The 23,654-nt window shown below is 36.0% G+C and overlaps 1 protein-coding gene, 1 long non-coding RNA gene and 1 pseudogene across 2 annotated transcripts; 1 reads left to right on the plus strand and 2 right to left on the minus strand.

Annotated features, from left to right (window-relative positions):
- Window positions 1-779: 779 nt before the first annotated feature.
- LOC131015904 (uncharacterized) lies at window positions 780-3,532 on the minus strand. Its single transcript, XR_009098721.1, has 2 exons — window positions 2,116-3,532; window positions 780-1,165 (listed from the first exon to the last, which is right to left on the minus strand). It is a non-coding gene; the product is annotated as an uncharacterized LOC131015904 (long non-coding RNA).
- Window positions 3,533-4,741: 1,209 nt separating this feature from the next.
- On the plus strand, window positions 4,742-7,264 carry LOC131015888 (uncharacterized). The gene is made up of 3 exons (XM_057944365.1): window positions 4,742-6,622; window positions 6,699-7,070; window positions 7,161-7,264. Exons 1-3 carry the CDS (start codon window positions 5,716-5,718, stop codon window positions 7,247-7,249), a joined length of 1,368 nt encoding a protein of 455 aa, XP_057800348.1. The 5' UTR covers window positions 4,742-5,715; the 3' UTR covers window positions 7,250-7,264.
- A 9,619-nt stretch (window positions 7,265-16,883) lies between these two features.
- On the minus strand, window positions 16,884-17,462 carry LOC131015898 (SKP1-like protein 4; annotated as a pseudogene).
- Between the last annotated feature and the right edge of the window lie 6,192 nt (window positions 17,463-23,654).

Here is a 23,654-nt window from a genome sequence, read left to right on the forward strand (position 1 = left end):
ACTTCGTCTCGTCGGATGTAGCACCACAATCCGGCGAGCTCCGGCGAACTGAATAAGGATCGAAAACTGAGCTAGAGGTTGAGGTGGAATGCAGAATATGTTGTGAGTTGTGAGTGTTATTTGTGAGTTATGAAGTTCACAACACACCCGTATTTATAGGTGTTAAACCTAGTGTGAACGGCCGGTGTGAATGGCCGGTGTGAACGGCCGGTGTGAACGGAACGGCAGTCAACTCCGGCGGCTGCGGTAGGTGGCCGCAATCGTTGAACGCAGAAGTTGAAACTGATTTTCCCTCTTCAACATCCAAACTTTGACATACAATATCTCACTCACCGGAAATCGGTTTTGAGACTTCAAGTATATCACGTTGATCTACTCGAGATGTAGATTAACATCCAATAATTATTTTAATTAAATAATAAATATTTAATTAAATAATAATTTTCAGATATGGCATAAAACCATATTTCCAACATGTGATACTACATCACTTTTTCATTAGTTTTTAGTTGTATGCGCTGATAGTGGCAAATAAATTCAAAAGTCAGAACCCAATATTATTTGGTACATTTTAGGGTTTAGCAGTTCCTGAAGAGGGTTAATTGCCAGAAGCAACACATTTTAGTGTTTTAATGGTACAAACTTTGACGAAATTTTCGAAATATTGTAATTGCAAAAGATTAAAAAATATATTATATTTGAAACGTGGTAAAACGAGTAAATATTGTGCTATCTCCAACAATGTACCCAGGATTTAAATCGTATATGAATTGACCAACTAGTGCAAAATCCTGCTGAGACCAAATTTGAACTGAAAACCCAAAGTTGGCACTGCCTGCAACTGCAAGCAATGCATTAGTATAGTGTCAATATTGCTAAGCTATAATTATTCAACGGAGAATCTAATAATGTTAATCCTAGACAAACTCAGACTCATTTCAATTGTGGTGGATGTAAAATAAAGCCAATAATCCACATTACTACGGATCCGATGATCCAAGCGATGAACAAGAAGACTATGAGACCAGCTAAAATGGTGAGGAGTGGAGGACTCGAAGCATCATCACTCGATTTTGTGTCATCTGCTTTGTTTGAAGGATTTGTGTTTGATGCAGATACACGACTCCGCCTCTTCTCTTCTTGCAGATTTAGTTCCTTATTGCACCTGAAAGGGAAAAAGAAACTTGGCTTGAATATCAAATAATCCTCCTAGACCAAAAGGCAAGTTTATCAAATTTAGACCAGTATGCTTCTTACATGACATTAATAGGCCACATTTTCATACAAGGTGAAGCTTACTCAAATGCAGGGCAAGACATATATAGCATGCTAGTTGCGTTTCATAAGCATCGTAAGGGCACGAGCAACAAACGTAAGACCAACTACATCAAATTACTTTCTCTGGTCTTCAAATGACAAGATCAGCAAACTGTATGCACGCAAGACCACTTCTCACAATCACATCACTCGGTCAAGATAATATCCAAATTACAGTTATCCAGCATCAAGAAAGACAAACTTACAACTCAGGATAGAGCTAAGCAGGAAGATACTAGTATATTAAAATGTCTTCCTCTCAATGTTGTACAACTTGCTTGAGAGCTTCTATTCAGGTGGTTTTCCCTCTCTTCAAACTCCTGCTAAGTGTTTATTTGTTTTGTCCTTAAATCCTAGTGAATGCTGTAGCATTTTTGCCAGAAAAACAAATCGATAATCAAGAAGATGCCATCCGTATCACCCCTTTCCCGCTATATTCATACCATTACAATGCGTATCTTAGATAAAAATCCTAGATTAAACTCCCACACACAGAAAAAGCTCTCCTGCTCAAAATCATTGACTAAAATCGTCACTATACCAAAGCAAGTATCTGAATCGGAACCGCGGAACCCTCATTCTCAACCGAGCGTCAAAAACTAGAAGCAATACCTACAAATATTATCAGCTCAATGTGTCGCGAATCCAAACTGGAAAAATCAATACATTACATATTATTTCAGACGGAAGAACAAGATTAGATTACAGAAAACTAAGAGTGCCTCGCACATTATATTTTACAGAAGTATAGACAAAACCGATGTGGAATTGGAAGCTTGAAATTGTGGGAAAATGTACCTTAAATTGAGATTGGCGTTAAAATTAATGCCGCCAGGAATAACTCGGGTAAGGAAAGAGGAACAAATTCCGGGTGAGGGACGGCGGAAGATTCCGATTGAGTAGGACGGCGGCGCAAAAGTATGCAGAGAAGACATGATTTAGCCGCTTTAAACAACCTGAGCTAAGAGGATGAGAAAAAGAAAAATATTTAAAGGGAAATAATTGGAAACGATGATAAATATTATGTGGCCGCTTTTTTATGCCAGCTACACTAGATAGGTCAGCCAGTGTTAGCTTCTACTCCATCCGTCCCAATAAATCTTTCCATTTTGGTTTATCCACTAAAAATGACCACTTTCTCAGAATGAAAATGTTTACTTTAATTAACTATAATTAATTAATTTAATTAAAATTTCTAACTAAATCTAAACAAACTTTAAACAAACACACACACACCACGCAGAGACACACAACTGCCGCACCATTTTCCTCTCCTCTGCACTCTCCGATTGACGGCGGCACCGCCGCTGCGCTGCGCTGCGACCGCCGTCTCCTTCCCTTCTCGCATCTGGTTTGGGTGTCTGGTTTTGGAGAAGTAGTCGCAGGCGACGCCGTTAGGGGTGAAGGAGCAGAGGTTGTCGTGAATCTTGATGCGTGTGTGTCGAGTGGGGTAGAAGATAGCGGCGGCGACGGCGGTGTTAGGCTACTGTTGTTCGGCCGGAGGTGGCGTCGCGCCGGCGGCGCTGTCTTCTGAAATTGAAAGAAAATAGGGGGTTGGATTTGGGGATCTAGGGTTTGGAGGTGGCGCCGCCGCTCATATGCGAGCGGCGGTTAATGAGGAGCAGATAGGAAATGAGAGGAAAAGAAGGAGCGAAGGCAGCAGCTGTGGCCCTGCTGCGGTCGCCGGAGCTTGTGAGGCGGCGGCTCTGTTGTCGTTCCGACTAGAGCATGGGAGAGGAGATGGAAGATTAGAGAGAGAGGTTGCGGTCGTCGGAGATGAGAGAGGGACGCGGTGGCCGACGGTGTTTTGGAGTGGTGTCGCAGGTTTTAAAGAAAAAGAAAAAAAAAGGAAGAAGAAGAAGCTAGTAGAAGAAGACAAATGGGTTGAAGCAAGTTTTAATTAATTCATTAATTTGAACATATTTGGTGGGTGCATTTGCCCAGTTTCTGCGAGCACCATTTTTTCTTTGCTTTAGCTGGCCAACATTCAACAAAAGGAAGAAGATAAATACATCAATGTGAAATTAGAAACAGAAGGAGGGAGGGAAACGGTACAAAGGAAACGGTACAGAGCAGGAAGTATTTTCTCGAGGGGGACTATTTTAATTAATTCATTAATTTTGGTGGAACACATTTAATTAACACTTAACTATCACTTTCTTAATCTCCGTGCCGAAAAGAAAGTGGTCACATTTATTGGGACGGAGGGAGTATTTTCTTTGGGAAATTAGCATGTAAATATACGAAATTTTTATATTTTCTGAAATTTAATATGATTTTTATTTTTAGCCCATAAATACACGAATTTAGCATTTTTTCTGATTTTTGACATCGATAAGAAAAAATTCTAATTTACTATTAACGTGAAGGCCGGTATACCATGTCATTCACTCTCTAATCAAAATAATGAATCAAATTATTCTATTCAAGTGCATATTTCGTAGTCCACGTCATATATTCCGGCCTCCACCTCAACAATAAATAGAGTTTTTTCACGTCGATGTAAAAAATTAGAAAAAAATGCTAAGTTTATGTATTTGTGAGCTAAAAATAAAAGTCATGTTAAATTTCAAAAAATATAAAAAATTCGTGTATTTACAGGCTAATAACCCATTTTCTTTATATTCTTTACAAGAGCATCTCACTGGGATTCTTTATATTCTTTACAAGAGCATCTCACTCGGAGGTGCGAGGTTCTTGTGTAGCGCTAATCAATGTTTTAAAAAACGGTAGAAAATGCCGTGTTGAAGCGGTGCAGCAGAATACCGTGTGGAATGCGCTGTTTAGCTACCTTCTACCAGAACGCACGCCTCTGCATCGCCGAAGCTGTCCAAGGCGGTGAGGCGGCGCCTCACTACGCGAGGCGTGCGTGTTTAATTTCGAAATGCAACACCTTAAATTGCAGTCATTATTTGTTGCGAAAGTTCATGGGTGGCATGAATTTGAGCCCTAATTAAAGTGGGCTTTCATAATCTAGGTTTAATTAGAGTTTTAATTATGGTAATACTCTAAAATACTAGATTTATAAATATGAAAAAAAAAAGCCCTTCAGCAAAGCAGCCTCCCTCTCGTCTCCTCCTCTCCATTCTCCAACTCTTGACAGCAGCAACTTCGAGGAGCAGAGCAGCAGCAGCAACCATCTTTTTTTGCGGTGAGTTGTAATACTTTATTTTTGATTCATTTGTTTTCACTTTTATATATAATTTATGTGTATTCCACTATCATAGTAGCATCAATGCATCATTCTCGAGACATGCAAAATTCCACTATATGATTATTTAAAATCTGACACTATAATTTATGTGTATTCCACTATAAAATCAATGCATTATTTTATTAATTTATGTGTATTCCACTATAAAAAGTTAAAAAAGCATCTTTCATTAATTCACTATACAATTGTTTTATTAATGCTATGTGAATGCTATCTAAAATAATAAGTAATCCAGGCAGATTATGAACTTTCGAAAAAACCATCTTTATTTATTAAATTCTTTATTTTATTACAGTTATGTGCATTTAATTTATTTTATTATTTTTTATCATGCAGATAGACAATGAGTGACAGTAATAACAGAAGAACAGACCCCGCTTGAAAATACGCTGATGAAATCGATCCACCCACCGACAAACCAGTTAAATACAAATACTTCAGATGCAAATTTTGCAGCAAGGAAATTTCTGGAGGTGTAAAAAGAGTGAAGGATCACCTTGCATGCAATCATAATGAAGTGGCGATATGTCGAAAGGTACCTGATGATGTGAAGAAAGAGACACAGATGTACTTGAGTGCCTTCACTGACAACAAGCACAAGAAGCAAATAAATTTTAAAGAGATGGTCGATAATGGATCGTATTACCAAGGTGGCGATGCTCCTATTGTAGGTGGTGGCAGCAGTGGCGGTGGCACTGACAATGCTCTTATATCGGAGAATGTAGGGTCTAACCCTAGTGGTACTATTTCTACTAGAGGAGTAAGAGGTCCCATAGATCGGTATATGGCGAGCGACAGGGATGGACAAATACCTCCAGCAAAGCCCAAAGAGCACTGAAATCAAGTTTGCTTAGACATTGGAAGATTCTTTTATGAGAATGCTATCCCATTTCATGCTGCAACAAGTGCATCATTTGTGAGTATGGTACAATCAATTGGAAATTATGGTCGAGGACTAAAGCCTCCATCTATGCATGAGCTAAGGAATTGGATACTAGATGAGGAGAAGAAGACGACCGAGAAAACGGTGGATGAGATCAAAGAAACCTGGAAGAAGACTGGTGTTTCCATATTATCCGATGGTTGGTCGGATATGAGAAATAGAAGTCTAATCAACTTCTTGGTGAACAATCAGCATGGCACTGTTTTTTTTAGAACGGTTGACGCATCAGACTGTGTGAAGGATGCTCAAAAACTTTTTGAGTTGCTTGATGCTGTTGTGGAGGAAGTTGGTGAAGAGCATGTCATCCAACTTGCACAATGCAGCCAATTACAAAGCAGCTAGGAGGAAGTTGATGGAGAAGCGGACACAATTGTATTGGACTCCATGCGCAGCACATTGCATCGACTTGATGCTTGAGAAGATTGGTGAGTTGCTGCAACACAAAAATGCATTACTCAAGGCGAAGAAGGTGACCAACTTTATATACAATCATCAATGGGTGCTATATCTTTTTAGAAAGACGGCAAAAAAAGATTTGCTTCGACCCGCTGCGACACGATTCGCCACTGCCTACTTGACATTAGAGAGCATGCTTGCATTACAACAACCATTGCAAGCGATGTTTGTATCAAGAGAATGGCAAGGATGTGCTTGGGCAAAAAAGGCTGATGGAAAGGAAGTGAAGAAAGTTGTTATGAACGACAACACATTTTGGCCTAGTGTGGTTTACTCCATTAAAACCACTAAGCCACTTGTCGATGTTCTGAGGATAGTTGATGGCGAGAGGACACCAGCTATGGGCTATATTTATGGGGCTATGGATGAGGCGAAGGAGAAGATAGCCATGAACTTGGAGGGAAACGTGGCTTCGTACAAAGAAATTTGGAACATCATTGATGAGAAGTGGGATACTCAGTTGCATAGAGACTTGCATGCAACTGGATACTATCTCAATCCTCGATATAGGTGGAGTCCAAATGTTTCCACACATTCTGAGATCAAGAGTGGATTGTACAAGTGTTTAGATCGGCTAGTTCCGAATCAAAATACTTACTCCAAGATTGATGCTCAACTCGATGAGTACAATTACAAGAAAGGATTATTTGGCATTCGAGCATCTTTGTCATCGTACATGACACGTCCACCAGGTATTATTAAATAATTTAGTCTTTTAATTTAATTTCTTATCATAAATAGTTAATACATAGTTTTCTTCTATATTAGTTATATGGTGGGACAATTTTGGTGATGATGTTCCGGAGCTGAAAGCATTTGCAATTAGAGTCCTTGGTCTTACTTGTTCAGCCTCCGCATGTGAGCGCAATTGGAGTATGTTCAATCACGTGCACACAAAGAAAAGAAATCGTCTAACCACGGCGAGGTTGAACGATTTAGTGTACATCATGTACAATAGAAAATTAAAGTACAAGCATATGATGATACAACAACGGAAGGATGATGTTGATCCATTGGTTGTTGAAGAAGCGGCTTCTGATGATGAGTGGGTAGCCAACCCAATCCAAGTTGAGGAAGATGAATTGCCGCTCACAATTCAAGCAGAAAGCTCATCCGGACAAAGGAAGAGGAAACAAAGAGGTACTTTACTTATACTTATTAGATTCTTAACTAAAGAAACATGATAATATTCTAGAAAAACTTTAACATTTAGATTATATGATGATATAGGTGGGAACCGTGGACTGATTGATGAGGATGAAGAAGATGAATATGATGGAGATGGAGATGGGGATACTTTACACTTCTTGGACATTTGATGATTTTTTCGATTTTAATTTAAGATTTTAAAGACTTAATGACTTGTTTAGAACTTATGAGTTTTGGAATATTTGTTAGGTTTTTATGTGTTTTGCAATGTTTGCTATGTTTTTAAGTGTTTTATGATATTAGGTATAATTTATCTATTTTTATACGCCTCACACCGTTTTGAAACTTACGTTTCGTGAGGCGGACGAAAAACGTTTCGTTTCACAAAACGTACTTTCAAACATTGGCGCTAATTAGTCGTCTTCACCTTAACACATCATCTATCATTTTTTCAGTGAATTGGCTTTATAAATGGTGTTATATACTCCCTTCGTCCATTAAAGATATGACACTTTACTTTTGGCACGACTTTTAATAAAATGTGAGTGAAGCTAGTAGTGGAGTAAGGGTCCCACTTTAAATGTGAATGGAATGGTGTAGACCCTACTACTAAAAATGGATGTGACATATTTTTTGTGGACGAACGAAAAAGGAAATTGTGGCATATTTTTGGTGGACGAAGAGAGTACAATTTTTTGTATTTTTGTTTTTACTTTTTTATTTTTAAATTCAATATTTTTTTTAAATTAAAAATTCAAGATTACATTAATTATAATAAAATAAAATACTTAAAATAAAATACAATAATTAAAAATAAAATTATACAATTTTTTTTAAGGTTCAATTGGACCAAAACAAGATCAACTGTGCTCCTTTAAATTTGAGGAGAGCCGAGCGTGAGGTCGTGGTCTCGCATGGATAATTGTTGATTCACATACGTTAGAAATTTTGGCGCAGCTCCGATGCAAGGACGAGATGAGGCTGAGCGACTTGAAGCTTCGTTGGCGAATTCTTGGTTCGCAAGTCTTCCACTGAACTCCATAACCACATGGGCTGAAATAAAGAAGTTATTTCTGGAACACTTTCTTCCTCCAACTAAGACTAATGCATTGAAGAAGTAGATTAGTGGAGCCAAACAAGGAGATTGAGTGCTCCGAAAATTTATGGTTTGGGCAACTATCCACCAATCTCCTTGTTTGGCTCCACTAATCTCCTTCTTCAATGCATTAGTCTTAGTTGGAGGAAAAAAGTGTTCCAGAAATAACTTGTTCATTTCAGCCCATGTGGTTTTGGAGTTTGATGGATGACTTCCGAACCGAGAATTCCCCTTTCCTGATTGAGTGAAAGGGAATGCAGCCAATCTGAACTGTTCTTTTGTCACTCCAGTTGGTCGTTTCTGCACCTTGCAAATCTTGATAAACTCGCTCAGAAAATTGTAAATCCTTTTTTGCCATAAAACTTGGGAAGAACATTGAGCAATCCGAACTTTATCTCAATAGATGTGGCAACCTCCGACATCCTTATTGGTGTAGGAGGATCATCCGCCTCGTGACTGGAAAGGTCACACAATTTGGGATCATTAGCAGCCATGTCACCTTCAGTGATCGCGACGAAAGTAGACTCAACTTCTTCTTCGGTGTCTGTTCCTGCTTCTCCTAAAGGGTTCGTTTGGGCAAACAGATCCTCTTCAACAGTTGAGGCACTGGGTTCAGTTTCGAAAAATTGTTTTGTCTGGGCAGACAGAGCAATTTTTGATTCTGACAGATTCAACTGCTTTATCTCCTTTGTCTCCTTCCCCAACCTTTTTGTCGTCTTCTCGATTTCGAAATCGTAAAGGAGAATTGGCTTGGAAGACCTACAAATAAACAACAAAAAGAAAAAAAAAAAATCTATAGAAAAAAGAAAAATAATTAACACCATTTCCCAGCAACGACGCCAATTTGGAGATCGTCGTCTACCACCAAATAATTCCTGCGATAATACTAAGAATTAAATGTTGGATTTGTATACTGAAAGCAAGAACTTTATGCTTGTATACAATGATTCCTGTTTTCACTATTCTTATCTCCTATCTGATTGTGTTCATGATTGCATATGCATGTTCTTTATCTCTGTATAAGTAGATTATATGGTGTGTTGTAGATCACAGAAGACCATATAATTGGAATAACCTTAAGAGATATAATATGATCACAGCCGAAATAACTCTAGGACAAGTTATTGGTTTAGGCTGCAGTATAGATAGAAGTAGTTTGTCTTGGCTACTTGTCTATACTGGTACGTCATTACGTATTGATAGGACCACAGTTTGAGATGTATTCTTCTATCTGACTTAAGTGAAGAATAAAGATCTCAGTGACTTATAAATCTTAATACTAATAAGTATTCAGATATATATATTAATTCGTATATCACTTTGACTTACTATGGGTGAAAGTTATATACTAACTCGAGTACTCTGTATCTTGGGTGATAGCGGTTAATATATGATATTTGATTATCTGTATTAGTACCCGTATCCGGTATAGGATAATGACATCCCCTTAAGGAGCTCAATAAGGTTTATTACGCTAAACCCTGCAGGTTGATTAAGTTCAGGCGTAATAATAAAGTTTGAGTGGTACTGCTTAAGGAATTATTAAGAGATTAATTAATTTAAGTTGTCAGAGCTCTAATTAATTAATGGATGTCGGATATTTTAAATACGGAGATTTAATAAGTCTAAATACAAGCCCCGACTCATCACCGGCAATAAAGGGCTAAGTCAGTATCGGTTCTCTAGTGGAATGAACTGATATTTATAAATTAATTATGGTCTGGGCTGACCATGGATAAATTAATTTATTTGAGGCCCATCTTTATTCCTTGTATCTGGTCCCTGGGCTGGCCCAATGTCTCCTAGCCCTAGAAGAGACAGAAATCGTTCCCCTCAAGAAAGAAGCGCCCCCTACGTATTTTATTTAATATAAAATACAGCTGTCAGCTCTCAGGAAAATACACTGATAAAATTAGGGTTTTTGGGAGCAGAGCGGGGCGCAGGAAACGTGGGTGAGCATTCTGTCTTGGGAATTTCCATAGCTCGTTGTCCATCCAACGTTGGGAATTGAGCGGGATACAGTCGAGAAGATCAGAGCTGGAGTCAGATTCTTTCGACACGATCATCAACAACTTGTGCATCCGATTCTCAAGTAAGTTTTCCTAACACCTATGTGCAGCTGTTAAATTCATAGGAGCATGTTAGGATTTAATCGTTGTATGGTAAATTAATAATAACCAAGAAACGATCATCGGGCAAAGTGGAACGTTAATTCATTTTAATATTCCTTCATTAAATTAGTATAGCAATAAGCAGGGTTGAACCACAGAGAACGGGTAAATGCAATCAATTTCCTAAAGATTAAGTTTGGTGTAGCCACCACACCTTAAATTGGAGAAAATACTAATCAACTACGAAAGCAAATAATTAACAAAAATCGCAACTATAAATCAATCAAAGAAAGGTAACTCGACTCGAATAAATCCATACTAATTTAATAACTCCGATCATAGACGCAAAGATAAATTAATTCTCATGGACCAACCAGTTATAGGATACCGTGAACGCAACAGACATACCTCAATTCCTACTTACTTTGTCGATAATCAGCTGTAGACGTCAGACCTAACTATTTCCCTTATTAAAACAAAATCTAGTTGTAGACGTCAGACCTAGATTTAATGTTTCAATGACATTAAGATGAAGGAATCCGATTTTGACAAATTATCTAAGAACCCAAGTAATAATTCATCTACCAATTTATTTCCTACTATTGGTACGATAGCTTCGTCACTAATTGACACTAATCTGAATTAATCTAAGGTGATCAGGCTCAAGAAAATCAGATTAAAACACTCTTCTTAGGAAATAAATCAAAATCCAATTGAATTAATTAAATACACAATTAAGTCTCACAGATTTTATACTAGTGTTTCATTATTCTCACTGAATCAAGAAATTAGCTACTCATATTATTTAAATAAAACATAAACGAATCGAATAAAGAAAATATAATTATAATCTAACAAATTAAAATAAACGTGAATGCTGTTAACAAAAATTCCAGAACACTAGTCGGTCCAAAATAATGAAAAGAAAAGAAATAATATGTAAAAGAACTTCTAAACCAAATGCTGCATCCACACGTCTCAGCCGCCACTCTCGTGTCTTGCGTCCAAGATCTTATGCCAAGGTAAAAGCTAATCCCTTAATTTAACTACCTCTTCTTTTTAATACCCACCGTGAGTTTACCAAACTAAATCAAGACTTCTAATGGCCCTTGACGTTTTGGGCTTAGGAAATAATATAATATTGTGATAATAATTTCCACATTATTTTTCCACTTTCAGCACTCAGCAGCTTCTCGAGTCTCACAAATTGCACACAAAATCCCTTCTTTTCTACTTTCTTTTACTCGGCTTCATCTCTTCATTTTCTGTTTCAAAAATCACATAAATGCATATATTAAATTTCATTAAAGCACAAATAATTCAAGAATGTGAACAATTAAAATATACACATCAGGACTCCAACGTAGTGCGACTCTGACTGGGGGCGAGGCGGCGGCTGACTTTAGCCGACTGAAAATAAGGAAATTTGGGAGAGATAGAATTTGCTAGAGACATCGATAACTGATATCCGAAAAACATGCGACGGGGAGGAGAGGTAGTGGACTCTAGCGGGGGAGGAGAGGGAGAAGAGAGGACGAGATCTGAGACTAGGGCAACAAATTTTGGGAGGAGATAAATCTGCAAATAATCAAAGATTAACGACGGATTCTCAACGGGAAGTCCAACGACAGTTTCAAGCTGACAATTCTCGACGGCTTGGCGATGTGCAATAAAATATTAAAGATAATTATTTTTATAATTTGTATTTATCGACGGGCTAACGACGGAAATACTTTTTTAAAAAAAAATTACTCCCTCCGTCCCATTATTGTTGGCCTGTTTTTCTTTTTGGGGTGTCCCATTAATATTGGCCTATTTTCATTTTTGATCATGATTTTACACTACAAACAATGTAGCCCCACACTTTTACATACTTTTACACTATAATCTTATTCTTTTAAATACTCGTGCCCAAAAAAAATAGGCTAATAATAATAGGGCGAAGGGAGTAATATTTTTTATGACGGTTAGCGACGGGAGTGAACAAAATAAAAATAATATTTTAATAAATTAAAATTTAACGACATGCTGTTGACGGATTCTCGACGGGAGCGACATGCCGTCGTTAACGTCGCCATTTTGTCGACGGAAATTTTTCTATCGTTAATTTCCATTACGGTTGACACCATTTTTTTTATAGTGATTGAACCGAATTTTTAATACTCAAAAGATTGATTTTTTGATGATTTGAAATTCCATATAAACCAAAATCTAAGATATTGTCGTTATGAAAAAGTAGTAATTGTTTGAAGGAAGAATTTAACAACTAGCGATAGAAAATATGTGTGTTCTTTTTTTTTTTTTTGGGGGGGGGGGGGAAAACGAGAGACTGTTTTATTGATCACACGAACATAGGATATGAAAGTGGGGGTTCACTCCAAACATGATGTGAAAGATAATCTCTCGCAAGCTTCGCCAGATCATGGGCGATAACATTTTGATCGCGCTTTACATGCACAACACGAAAATCTGGCAAAGAAATAAGCTCGGACTTACAACAGTCCGCAATGATAAATTTCTTTCTCTCGAACTAATTACATCACAAGCGCGCTTACAGTCCGTCTCCACCACACCCTTTGAATACCCGAGCTCTTTGATCCAAGAAAGAGCCTCCTTAATGCCAAGCATCTCACCTTCCTCCACATTTCTTCGACCCAACAACTGCAAAGATTTTCGAGTCACAAAATCCCCTACATGATCACGCACAACCACACCAATACCCGTCATATTCTCATTGTCAAAGAAGAGGTTGCGTCGATGCCAATCTGAGCAACGAACCACTGGAGCTGGGGGAGAACTACTCTTCACAGTAAGATTGCGGGCTGTTTTCCAGTCGGTCCAAACAGAAGTAGCCTCCGCAACTGAATGAACAGGAACAAGAAATTGGCCTCTCCACACCACTTCATTTCTATCTTTCCAAATCTGCCAAAGAAGCATACACACCTTCACCTTAAAACAATCATCCGCATGCCCAATGATACTGAAAATAGCCTCTACCGTTAATGCCACCATCAAGATTACTGATACGCCAACACTCCTCCGCAAACGGGCAAAAAAGAAAAGTATGCCATAGATTCTCATAACCTTGCTTACAAGTAGGGCATTCTCCACCAACCATAACACCTCGAGACATGAGACACGCTTTAGAGGGAAGATTGTTTCTCGCCGCTCACCAAAGAAAGTTTTTAACTTTAGGAGGGACATCAATCTTCCATAAACTCCCCGAATGACCATCGACATTATAAGCAACATCAAGAGTAAGAGAGCTAGCCAAATGATAAGCGGATTTAACCGAGTAACGACCATTATTGGTGAAGTGCCAAATAAGCTTATGAGGGCCAGAGTTAGGCAGAATGGTGGTGCTAATAATCGCACGAAAATCAGTCTCAGACACCATCTCATGAATCAAATCCACATCCCAGCTAAACTGCCCCGGCCTCATCATATCTCGCACCCAAATATTCTCGAAGCCTATAGGACATAAATCCGGAGCCACCTTAAAATATATGTGTGTTCTAGTGCTTGAAAATGTGTGCAATCATGAAGAAAATTAGATTTCAACCCTAGAATAAGATGAAATTCTATTTATAGTATATTCGTTCATTAGTAAATTGATAGTCGTTAATGCTTTTTTAGGAACTAATTAATGTATTATTTTTTCTAGGGTTAATAGTATTTTATGTCCTGAACTTTCAGCATTTTTCCACAAAATGTTACGAACTATATTTTCTCCTAAAAAATCCATAACTTTCAATTTTTTTCATAAAATTATGTCCCGCTATACAAAATTCGATAACGGAAAGATGAATTATCTCACCGAAAGAAATATTTTGGGGAACGCAATTGTTAGAAAACTATATTGGGAACCACCATTGTTGAAAAATGTTGAAAGTTTGAGATTTTTTTATCATCTTTCCGTTATCGAATTTTGTATAGTGGAATATTTTATGGAAAAAATTAAAAATTTAGATTTTTTTAGAAAAAAATAAAAATTCAGGACATTTTGTGAAAAACGATGAAAATTCGGGACATAAAACACTATTAACCATTTTTTAATAAGAAAAATCGCTTGAATTGTTGTTGGCTTGATTCGGTGTCAACAAGTTGGGCGGCGAATATTTTTGAGCTGAAATTAATGGCTTATTGATTTAAAGAAATTGTTAATTTAATTAATATGTTATTGTAATTTCATTATTATTTTTTAGTGTAACTATTGTAATTATATTATTTTTATTATTATCAGTCAATTTATAACGTAATATTTTTTAATATAGTATTTTAATAAAATACTACTTAGTATTTTTATCTAATGAGATCTTTAACAATGATCTTATTAACATTCCATTACGTTATATCAACTGTTGACTTAAAAATGGTGGCAAATTTTTTTAACATGATTGTTAAAGATGTGGTAAATATGCACAACTCTGGAGACATTCATTAATTCAAATTTATATTTTTATTTGCATTTTTTTTAGTTAAAAGATAATTCTGTGAGTTGATTGCAAAATATAGTGTATAATTTTTCATATTTTAATAAATATTATGGAGGATTGGACATAAAATTGTGACAGGATCTCATCCGCTTTAATTCGATCAGGTTGGAAGCGAAATAATGTGCTTTACCCAGTGCGCCGTTCAAAATTCCTAATTAATGCCAGAGGTGGTCTCCTGTACACTCAGATTGTACTCGATCCAGGTCCTGATTCAGTTGAACTATCTTAACTCATTTTTTTTTTTGAAATGACACTAGCACTAACACTAACACGATCTTGGAATGACATTAACACTATATTGTTTTACAAATGACACTATTTCAAAAAATAACACTAACACTATTTTATTTTATAAATGATACTATTTCAAAAATGACACTAACATTACGTGCAAAATGACACTATATTGAAATAACACTAACACTTAACATTCGAGTAGGATAATCCAGTTGAATCGGATCCAAGTCAGGATTCGAGTCGAGTACGACCCAAGTGTACCGTACACCCGGATGTACGTAAGTTTTTGTGTTAATGGCAACTAACTATTTTGGCCATTTAAAAGAGGGAATAATAATAATAATAATTATAATATTTATCACTGAGAACCATGTGATGATATATCTATCCACTAATTCGACAAAACATCTTTATATGTATCTCTGCGTATTTAAAGCATAAGACATACTCCGCGTAAATATACTTCTTAAACAAAAAAAAAAAGCTTGTTTCGAGGATTTTCCAGTATTGGTACACTTTGATACAATTAAGATCGCTTTGATATTTTTCGAGATTATTGATGTAGAGATCTTAAAATAATCGAAAAACATTAATTAATCTAAATAAAGTGAATTATATTAATAAATAATGTTCAAGTGCAAAGTAATAAAAAAAAAACTAATAGTAGTCTATATCTATATAATATATAAAAGATGAATTTTCTCCCTCCATTTTTTCCCACCATTTTTTCTCTCTTCTCCCATCAAAATTTTCATTATTTTTCATCTCTTTTTCTTTTACAATTTTAATATTTTTTTAAAATAATATCAAATTTAATTTATGAAGAAATATTTAATAAGCATCTTATGTTTAAGTTTGTAACAAAATATTTAATATGGTATAAAAATTATTAAAAATAAATTTAAAACAAATAAGTTCCTAAAATTTTAAAATATTCTATTTTCTTTCTCTTTGTTAAATTTTACAATTCTTTTATTTTTGTCTGTGTATGAAAATATTTATTTATATGAAAAAATTGATGGGAGAAGAAAGAGAAAAAATGGTGGGAAAAAATGGAGGGAGAAAACCCCTCTTTTATATATTATATAAATTTTTAAAAAATGAATTTCTTAATTTTGTGAAAGAAATTTTGTTTATGGGTTTAGTACTTAATGAACTTTGGGGTGTTAGTTGCTATCAACGTTATGTTAGGGGCTTAAGTGTAGTTGGGGTGATAACGTTAGGGGTGTTTTTACATATTAGCCCTTTAATATAATGTGTATATATTATATCATCTTAATTTTTTTCATGTATGTTTTGATTTGGAAGAAATTAAAATTCAGGGCAAATTCTGAAATGAGCTAATGTTTATGTATTTATACTACAACTTTATATAGCTAAAAAAATATCAAAATTCACTAATAATTTTTGGATTTACAATCAATTAACGCCTCAAAAAAATATGTTGTAAAATGAAAATCAGTAAAAAGTAATTAAAAGTTCCAAAAACCCTTTCAAGACCAATAGAAAATTTGAAAGAAAAATATCTAGATATTTTGGTGGAAATTTTAAATAGATAATAATAATCATTAGATAAAAAGGTTTTGTCAAGTTCTTGGTCATTCATTTGATACGCCTCCAATTATAAGATGATTTCATTTTTATTTTAAGGCTACTATCTTCATTCTAAATATAATATTTTAAAATATAATTTTTTTTTATCACCAATTATAAGATGGTTTCATCTTCATTTTTATGCTACTATGTTCACATACTATAATATTCTAAAATATAATTTTGTTTTACTATTTTAATTAAATAAGTATCACCATGCATCGCACGAGAGTATTACTAGTAATTAGTAAAAAGAAAGTAGAATACTAGTTTATTCAAACGCCCATGTATTCTCTTTTCTAAGAGTTGCTTCCTCTTCTGGGGTGTAGTCGTTTTTGATGTGGAAGATCTTACTGGAGTCTTTCTTCTGGGGTGTAGTTGTTTTTGATGTGGAAGATCTTACTAGAGTCTTTCCCCTCATCATGTCTGCTACGGCTTTGCACGTCAGATCCAAAAGTTTCTTCATATCCAAGTAATTTGTAGAATCAAATACTTAAATAAATTAATTTTAATCGCGCGGATAATAATTCAGATTAGAGAATCTGCATTGACTATATTTGGGACGACTAAATTAAATTATCAAAATTAAATCAAAATGCAAAGTCTGACTAGCAATCGCCGTCTTCACGTAGTCGGAGTTGAATTTCTTCAAAGTCTCGTCGTCGTGGCCGGCAGTATGGCTTTTGTAGAACTCGAGCACTTTCGCCAGAGTCACCGAATCGATGTTCGGCAGCGGGATTCCACCGGTGGTGCAATCGTCTTCAATCATGTGCTTCACAGTCCCAGAAAGCAGAGCTGCGACCTCCTCAACTTCGAACGTCTCCCCTTCCTTGCTAATCAAACGGATCATCTTCTTCTTAGATGAAGACGCCATTCCAACATCTAAACAAATTTTAAAACTAGGGAAATAAAAGTATATGATGCACAGAAAACTGAAGATGCGAGGAAAAAAGTTATATAAGAAAAGGAATTCTAATTGAAAAAGGATAGAAGAATAAATTTGGATGTAAGATATTTAAATATTATAGCTAATATTATTCGAAATATTTTTTTTTGTTTAATGTTAATGCTATGTTTGTAAAATTGCAAATTTGCAATTCTTAATTCGTTGCTTATTTTTTAGGGAGAATTGCACCTAAATACACAAACTTTGCCAAAAATCCATATTTGACGCGAAGTTAGGATTTTACATTTTAATACACCAACTTTCGTTGTTGTCCAAATTTGACACGACTTAATTCTTAAAAATTCAAAAAATAACCCAATTTTGTAAATAATTATACAAAGATCCACTTATGTTATAATTTAGGATATTTAAACCAAAACAAGATATTTCCTTATGATGTTTTCTTTTAAACCATTTTAGGTGCGGATCAAAGATTAAAAAAAAACATCATAAGGAAATATCTTGTTTTGGTTTAAATGTCCCAAATTATAACATAAGTGGGTCTTTGTACAATTATTTACAAAAAATGGTTGTTTTTTTAATTTTTAAGAATTAAGTCGTGTCAAATTTGGACAACAACGAAAGTTGGTGTATTAAAATGTAAAATCCTAACTTCGCGTCAAATATGAATTTTTGGCAAAGTTTGTGTATTTTCACGCAATTATCCCTATTTTTTATAGCTTATATGTGTTTTATTTATTTATTTATTTATTATTCGTTATTATAATTTATGAACATATTGATTTTTTAGATTACTTTTTATTATTTGTTGTTCATATAATTTATGTCCTTGTTCATGGAATCATGGATGTTGTTCATTCTAAGTATTTAGAATATAGTAGTATAATTTTTTATTCATGTAATTCATAGGGTTGTCCATGAAATCGTAGACCTCATGTATTTCGAATATTTGAATGGATGCTAGAAAGTAGGGATTCAGAGGAAGTGAAAATGTAACTTAGGAGATGAGATCCAGTGTCCCACAATCTTATGTGTGTTACTGTGTCCCATGCTTATATTTATTATTTTAAAAATATTATCGAATTTTGTAACTTAATTAATGCTATAGTCAGATTTTCTTTTATCTGAAGCTTAAATTGATGCATTCTTATATAATTGATGAAGGGTTCATTCAAACAATACGAACTTCAGTCTATTAATAACAAGGTTTAGAGTTCAAATTCCTTCTCTCCTCCTCTTCAAGTAAAAATAAAAAAGTGAATCATTATATGCAATACTAACACTAGATGCATATTAACTACAATTACAATCCAAAAATTTAGCATAACAATATTTACTATTTTTATGACTGTACTCATTATTATATACTCCCTTCGTTCATAAAATATAGTTTCTTTTGCCATTTTGGGACGTCCATAAAAAATTAATTTATTTTTATTTTTAGAAATTTTTTATCACATGATGGACTATATTCTCCACTCACAATACAATTAATTATCATTATTAACACTACTTTTTAAGTGAGACTCTTTCCCCACTCATAATACACTAACCATTTATATTAAAACTTATATCGTTCCCTTTTAAGACTATTTTTATGGACGAAGGAAGTACTATTATTATATAAATATGAATAGAAGACCGATAAAATGTCATATAAGACCTGAATTAAGAAAAAAACTCAAAAATTTATATTATATAAATATAGATAGAAGACGAGCAAGATGTTACTACATAAGATCTCGAATTAAGGAAAAAGCTCGAATTTATAGTCGTATATGATTAGGAAGTATTGGGTTCAATTTCTGTAGTGACCCGCTCTTTTATATATTTTAAATCCAGTAATGAGTGTTTATTTTTGTTCATCAGTGAATGAAAACGGTTATTATCCTGATATGAATTCAGCTTATGATCCTGAATTTATATTGTTAAAGCAGTCAATGATATTATTTCAGAGTTATAACTGACTTAGCAAAGTCACGTTATTTATTTAAGTGAGATGGAATTTGATTTTATTTTTACTCAAGTCGTGAATTATTTCCGACTCAGGAAGTTAATTAAATCTGCGGATTTAATTTAGATATCAGAACAACGAACGAATTAAATCTACGGATTTAATTTAGATTCATTTTTATAACTTATCGATTTTAGAGAGATATCACATGTCGAAATCGAGATTTATGTAAATACAGTATCAAGCAGAATCGAAGCCAGTATTTTATTACAGTTACAGAATCACCGAGACATAGAAAATACATCATTAATTCTTCTCTACATTTTTTTTCTTTCTTTTTCTTTCCATTAATTTTTGTTCCCCACTTCTCTACACCACTACCATCACTTTTCCCCACCACTTTCCCCCACCGCTCATCATTTTTCCCACCACTCATCACTCAATTATGCAATATCAGCCCACGTACACCATTTTCACTCCCAATCTTCACAAGGGAATTCACCCAGGAGAAATCTGCATTCATCGCCCTGCTGCCAAAATTTCAGAGGTAAGCTTGGTTCAATTTCTTCACCTTTCTTCCATATGCAACCTGCATTAACAGAAGGACCAAATTCATTTCAGTTATCTCAGTCCAGAAACACCTCAACAATCGAGATACTAAAGGAGAACTTTCATTCATTACTCTGCCAGAAACATTAAGAATCCTTCCACTTAATCCACCCACAGCAGCCAACCAACACCAATACCTCAAGGTATTTTATGCTATCTCAGTTCACTACTTTCATATACACATTTTACACCCCAACAGAGCATGCTTCATGTATTAAAGGTTCAGAAATATAGGATTAAGCATACTACAGAGAGACATAAGCAAACCATATGCGAATACATGATTTATGGCGTTTCACAGAAGTGGTATGATTCATATATTGAGATAAAACCACAGCATTTCATAACAAGAGTATAGAATAACCATGATTTCACGAGCTATGAGAATAGCAGCAGATCGAAGTGCATAATATATGATCGAAAATAGAATATCATAGGATTGTAGAACTTAGCTTCGAATGGGAAGGGGGCGACTGCCCTATTCAGCCGAGCTGTGACGAAGATTAAGACGACAGTTCTTGCTGTCACGGTGAAGTCCGAGAACGGCAACAGCAGCGGCGTGGCATAACTCGAACCTCATCGACCCCGGGAACAGCGATAGCAACGGCGGACTCTTCCCTGGTCGCCGGAGGAACGCGAAGGAGATGGCGGCAGAACCATGGTGGCGGAGGTGGAAAAGAGACAGGGCTCGACTCCCTGCCTTGACGTCTGAATCAGAACTGAACGGCTCCGAGGAGGAGGCGAGGCGACACCCTTCGCTGGAAATTGCACAGCAGCAGCGGCGCCGCTCGCCGGTTCCGCGGCGGTGGCGGATCGAAGCAGCGACACGGCGAATCTCCCGGCCTTCCAGTTGCAGTGGCGGCCGGCCGGCGCATGGGGTACCTGTCGCACGAGAAAGAGGAGAAGGGAGAGGTGGAGACAACGTTGGGGGCTGCTTTACCGGAGTTGAGCCGGAGGGCCGAAAGAGAGGGCGGCTCGACAATGATGTCGCCGGAAACGGACGGAGAGGGGAGAGCAGAGGATGACGGCGGCTTATCGCCGCTGCTTCCCGGCGAGCTTCTGCAGCGGCGGAACTTAGCTAGAGAGAGAGAGATGAGTGTATTATTGCTGAGAGAGAGAACCGAGTGTATTTGGAGTTGGGCTCTTCAATTTGTTCTGGGCTTATATTTAATTGAGTTGGGCCGAAAATTTGGGCCTTTATTTTATTTTCTTTGGGCTTCATTATTTATTTATTTTTGGGCCTTGTTGTATTTATTGTAATTGGGCCGTTTTTAATTACTGATTGGGCCTCTGATTTTATTTATATGGGCCTTTGATTATTCACTTAGTTGGGCTGCTGTATCATTTCAGTTGGGCCTTGGTTATTTATTATCTTCGTTGGGCCTCGTTTGATTTATTTAATTGAGCCCAGCTAATTAAATTATTTATTTATTGGGCCAAGATTTATTTAATTACTTGAGCCCAATGAGTTATTTCAATTGAGCCCTTCATATTAATATTTCAGGACCACTTCTACTTAATTAATTATTAGGCTGCCTTATGTTGAGCCTTTTAATTATTTAATCTTACCACAGTACTTTCTCCCATTTATTAAGCCGATTGAGTTTTAAGAGGTTATAAAGCGAGTAAGTCGAAGTATTTATTTATTTTCTATCGACTACGAGGAGCGGAGTTATTTAATTGGCGGATTAGAACACTCTGAAGAGAACAGATTAATTTTAGTTAATTATCCGGCTTCATGAGACGAGATTTAGCTTTTGTTTGAATCCGATAGCCTGGATTAACAATAGAAATTCCCTGATTATTATCTCAGAATGATAGTTCATGCATACGAGATTCATGCATAGTTAAATTACGCATTCTCATTTAATTGAGAATTTTCTCTCGATTTATAGTCTTACGTTATTTTCCCGGATTAAAGGTCGAGCGCAAGAATAAGAACTCATCAAGGAGTCACTAATCTGTAGCAAAGCTTTGCTATCAGGTGGGCATTACTTTCATATATATCAAATGAGTTTAATGTTATGTTTGAACAGTTATTTCATTACAAAATCATTGAACTGAAAATTATTTCAACTGTTGTCTTGCCATAAATGTTTCAATATTTAGTATGATATCTATCTGATGTGGCTTTGCCAGTTATTATGCAATCGAATTCGGGTCCTGAGCAGTTGATAGCTATCCTGCCAGGGCTAGTGTACACCAGTGACCGTGAGTCATCTAGCGGGTTGGCCGGTCAAGTGACCGTGAGAGGTGGCCACCTCTCCGGCACACAGTTCCAGATATGATAGATTACAAGAGAACTTAGTCTGCAGACGAACTTTAAGAATCACAAATGAATTTAGTAAGCTTGGGCCTTTTAGCGAAAAACTCCCTTGCTGTACTGTTTATGATGGCATGACAATTTACAGTTTTGAAGCATGTATTTTATACTTAGGCATACGTGCCCACTGAGTACTTTTGTACTCAAGCCCTGCATATATTTCTAAATGTGCAGGTTGAGCAGCTGCCGATGGTGATGAAGTGACGAGCGTGATTCTTTTGTCTTATTATGTATTAATGAACTCTAGGGTTACATGTCTTCATACATGTAATCAGAACCCTATTCCGCTGCGTACTCAGAAGTTTTATGTTATTTTGGATAAGTCGGAGTTATCCGAACTTGCTAGTTATTTGAGTCTATATGACAAAAACTCCGTTATATTATAAATATCCATGTTGTTAACAATGATGAAATACGATCCTTTCTTATTTGATTATTTCCCTTTCTACCCCGCTTCTAATCTCCCTCCATTAGTCACGGTGTCCCGGCTTAATTATCCTTAATTAGGACCGGTCATGACAGAGTGGTATCAGAGCAGTTCATTTGCTCTGAACCCTAGAGTTAACCAATTTTTCTAGTATGATAACTAGTATGAAATAGTCAGTCGACAAAAGCTCAGCACTTCATCACATCGTCATGCTCAACAAGAAAGAAGGTGGTAATGATTTTAAAACATTGAGAAGTTCACGTTTTATATGAATGTACTGATGCTTACATTCAAGTTTATGCATTATTGATTGATTAGATATCTCAATGAACTTAGATGCGTTAAGAATGCATGATCACTGTTACGAGAAGAACAATAGAAGCTAGAAACTCAGTTATATTTCACTATAGCCATGGTGAAGAGCTAAGAAAGAAAAAGAGAATCCCATGAAAGCAGTGCAAGCGGAGTGCCACGCACGAATCACTGAAGCAGGCATAGTTCTTCATTCAGGTTGTTCACGAGTGACAGAACACCGAATCGACTATTGCCTTATTTGATGATAGATCACGTGAGTCATTGCTCGTAGCGACGAGTGTGACTTATGTAATCAGCTAGCTATCGCATAATGAGCTAAGACTCATTACTAACTCATGATTATCACCAGTTATGGCATAAAGAGAACCTTCATGATTTATGTTTGAACTTCAGAGTCGGACTCATATGCAGTTATAACACTTTGTGTATGATGTTATAGCATCGCGATTAGAACTGCCAGCTTACAGTTTCAGATATTCAGAACCTTTATGATTACAATTACCTATT

The sequence above is a fragment of the Salvia miltiorrhiza genome, chromosome 3 (assembly GCF_028751815.1).
Source record: "Salvia miltiorrhiza cultivar Shanhuang (shh) chromosome 3, IMPLAD_Smil_shh, whole genome shotgun sequence".
Lineage (NCBI taxonomy): Eukaryota > Viridiplantae > Streptophyta > Magnoliopsida > Lamiales > Lamiaceae > Salvia > Salvia miltiorrhiza.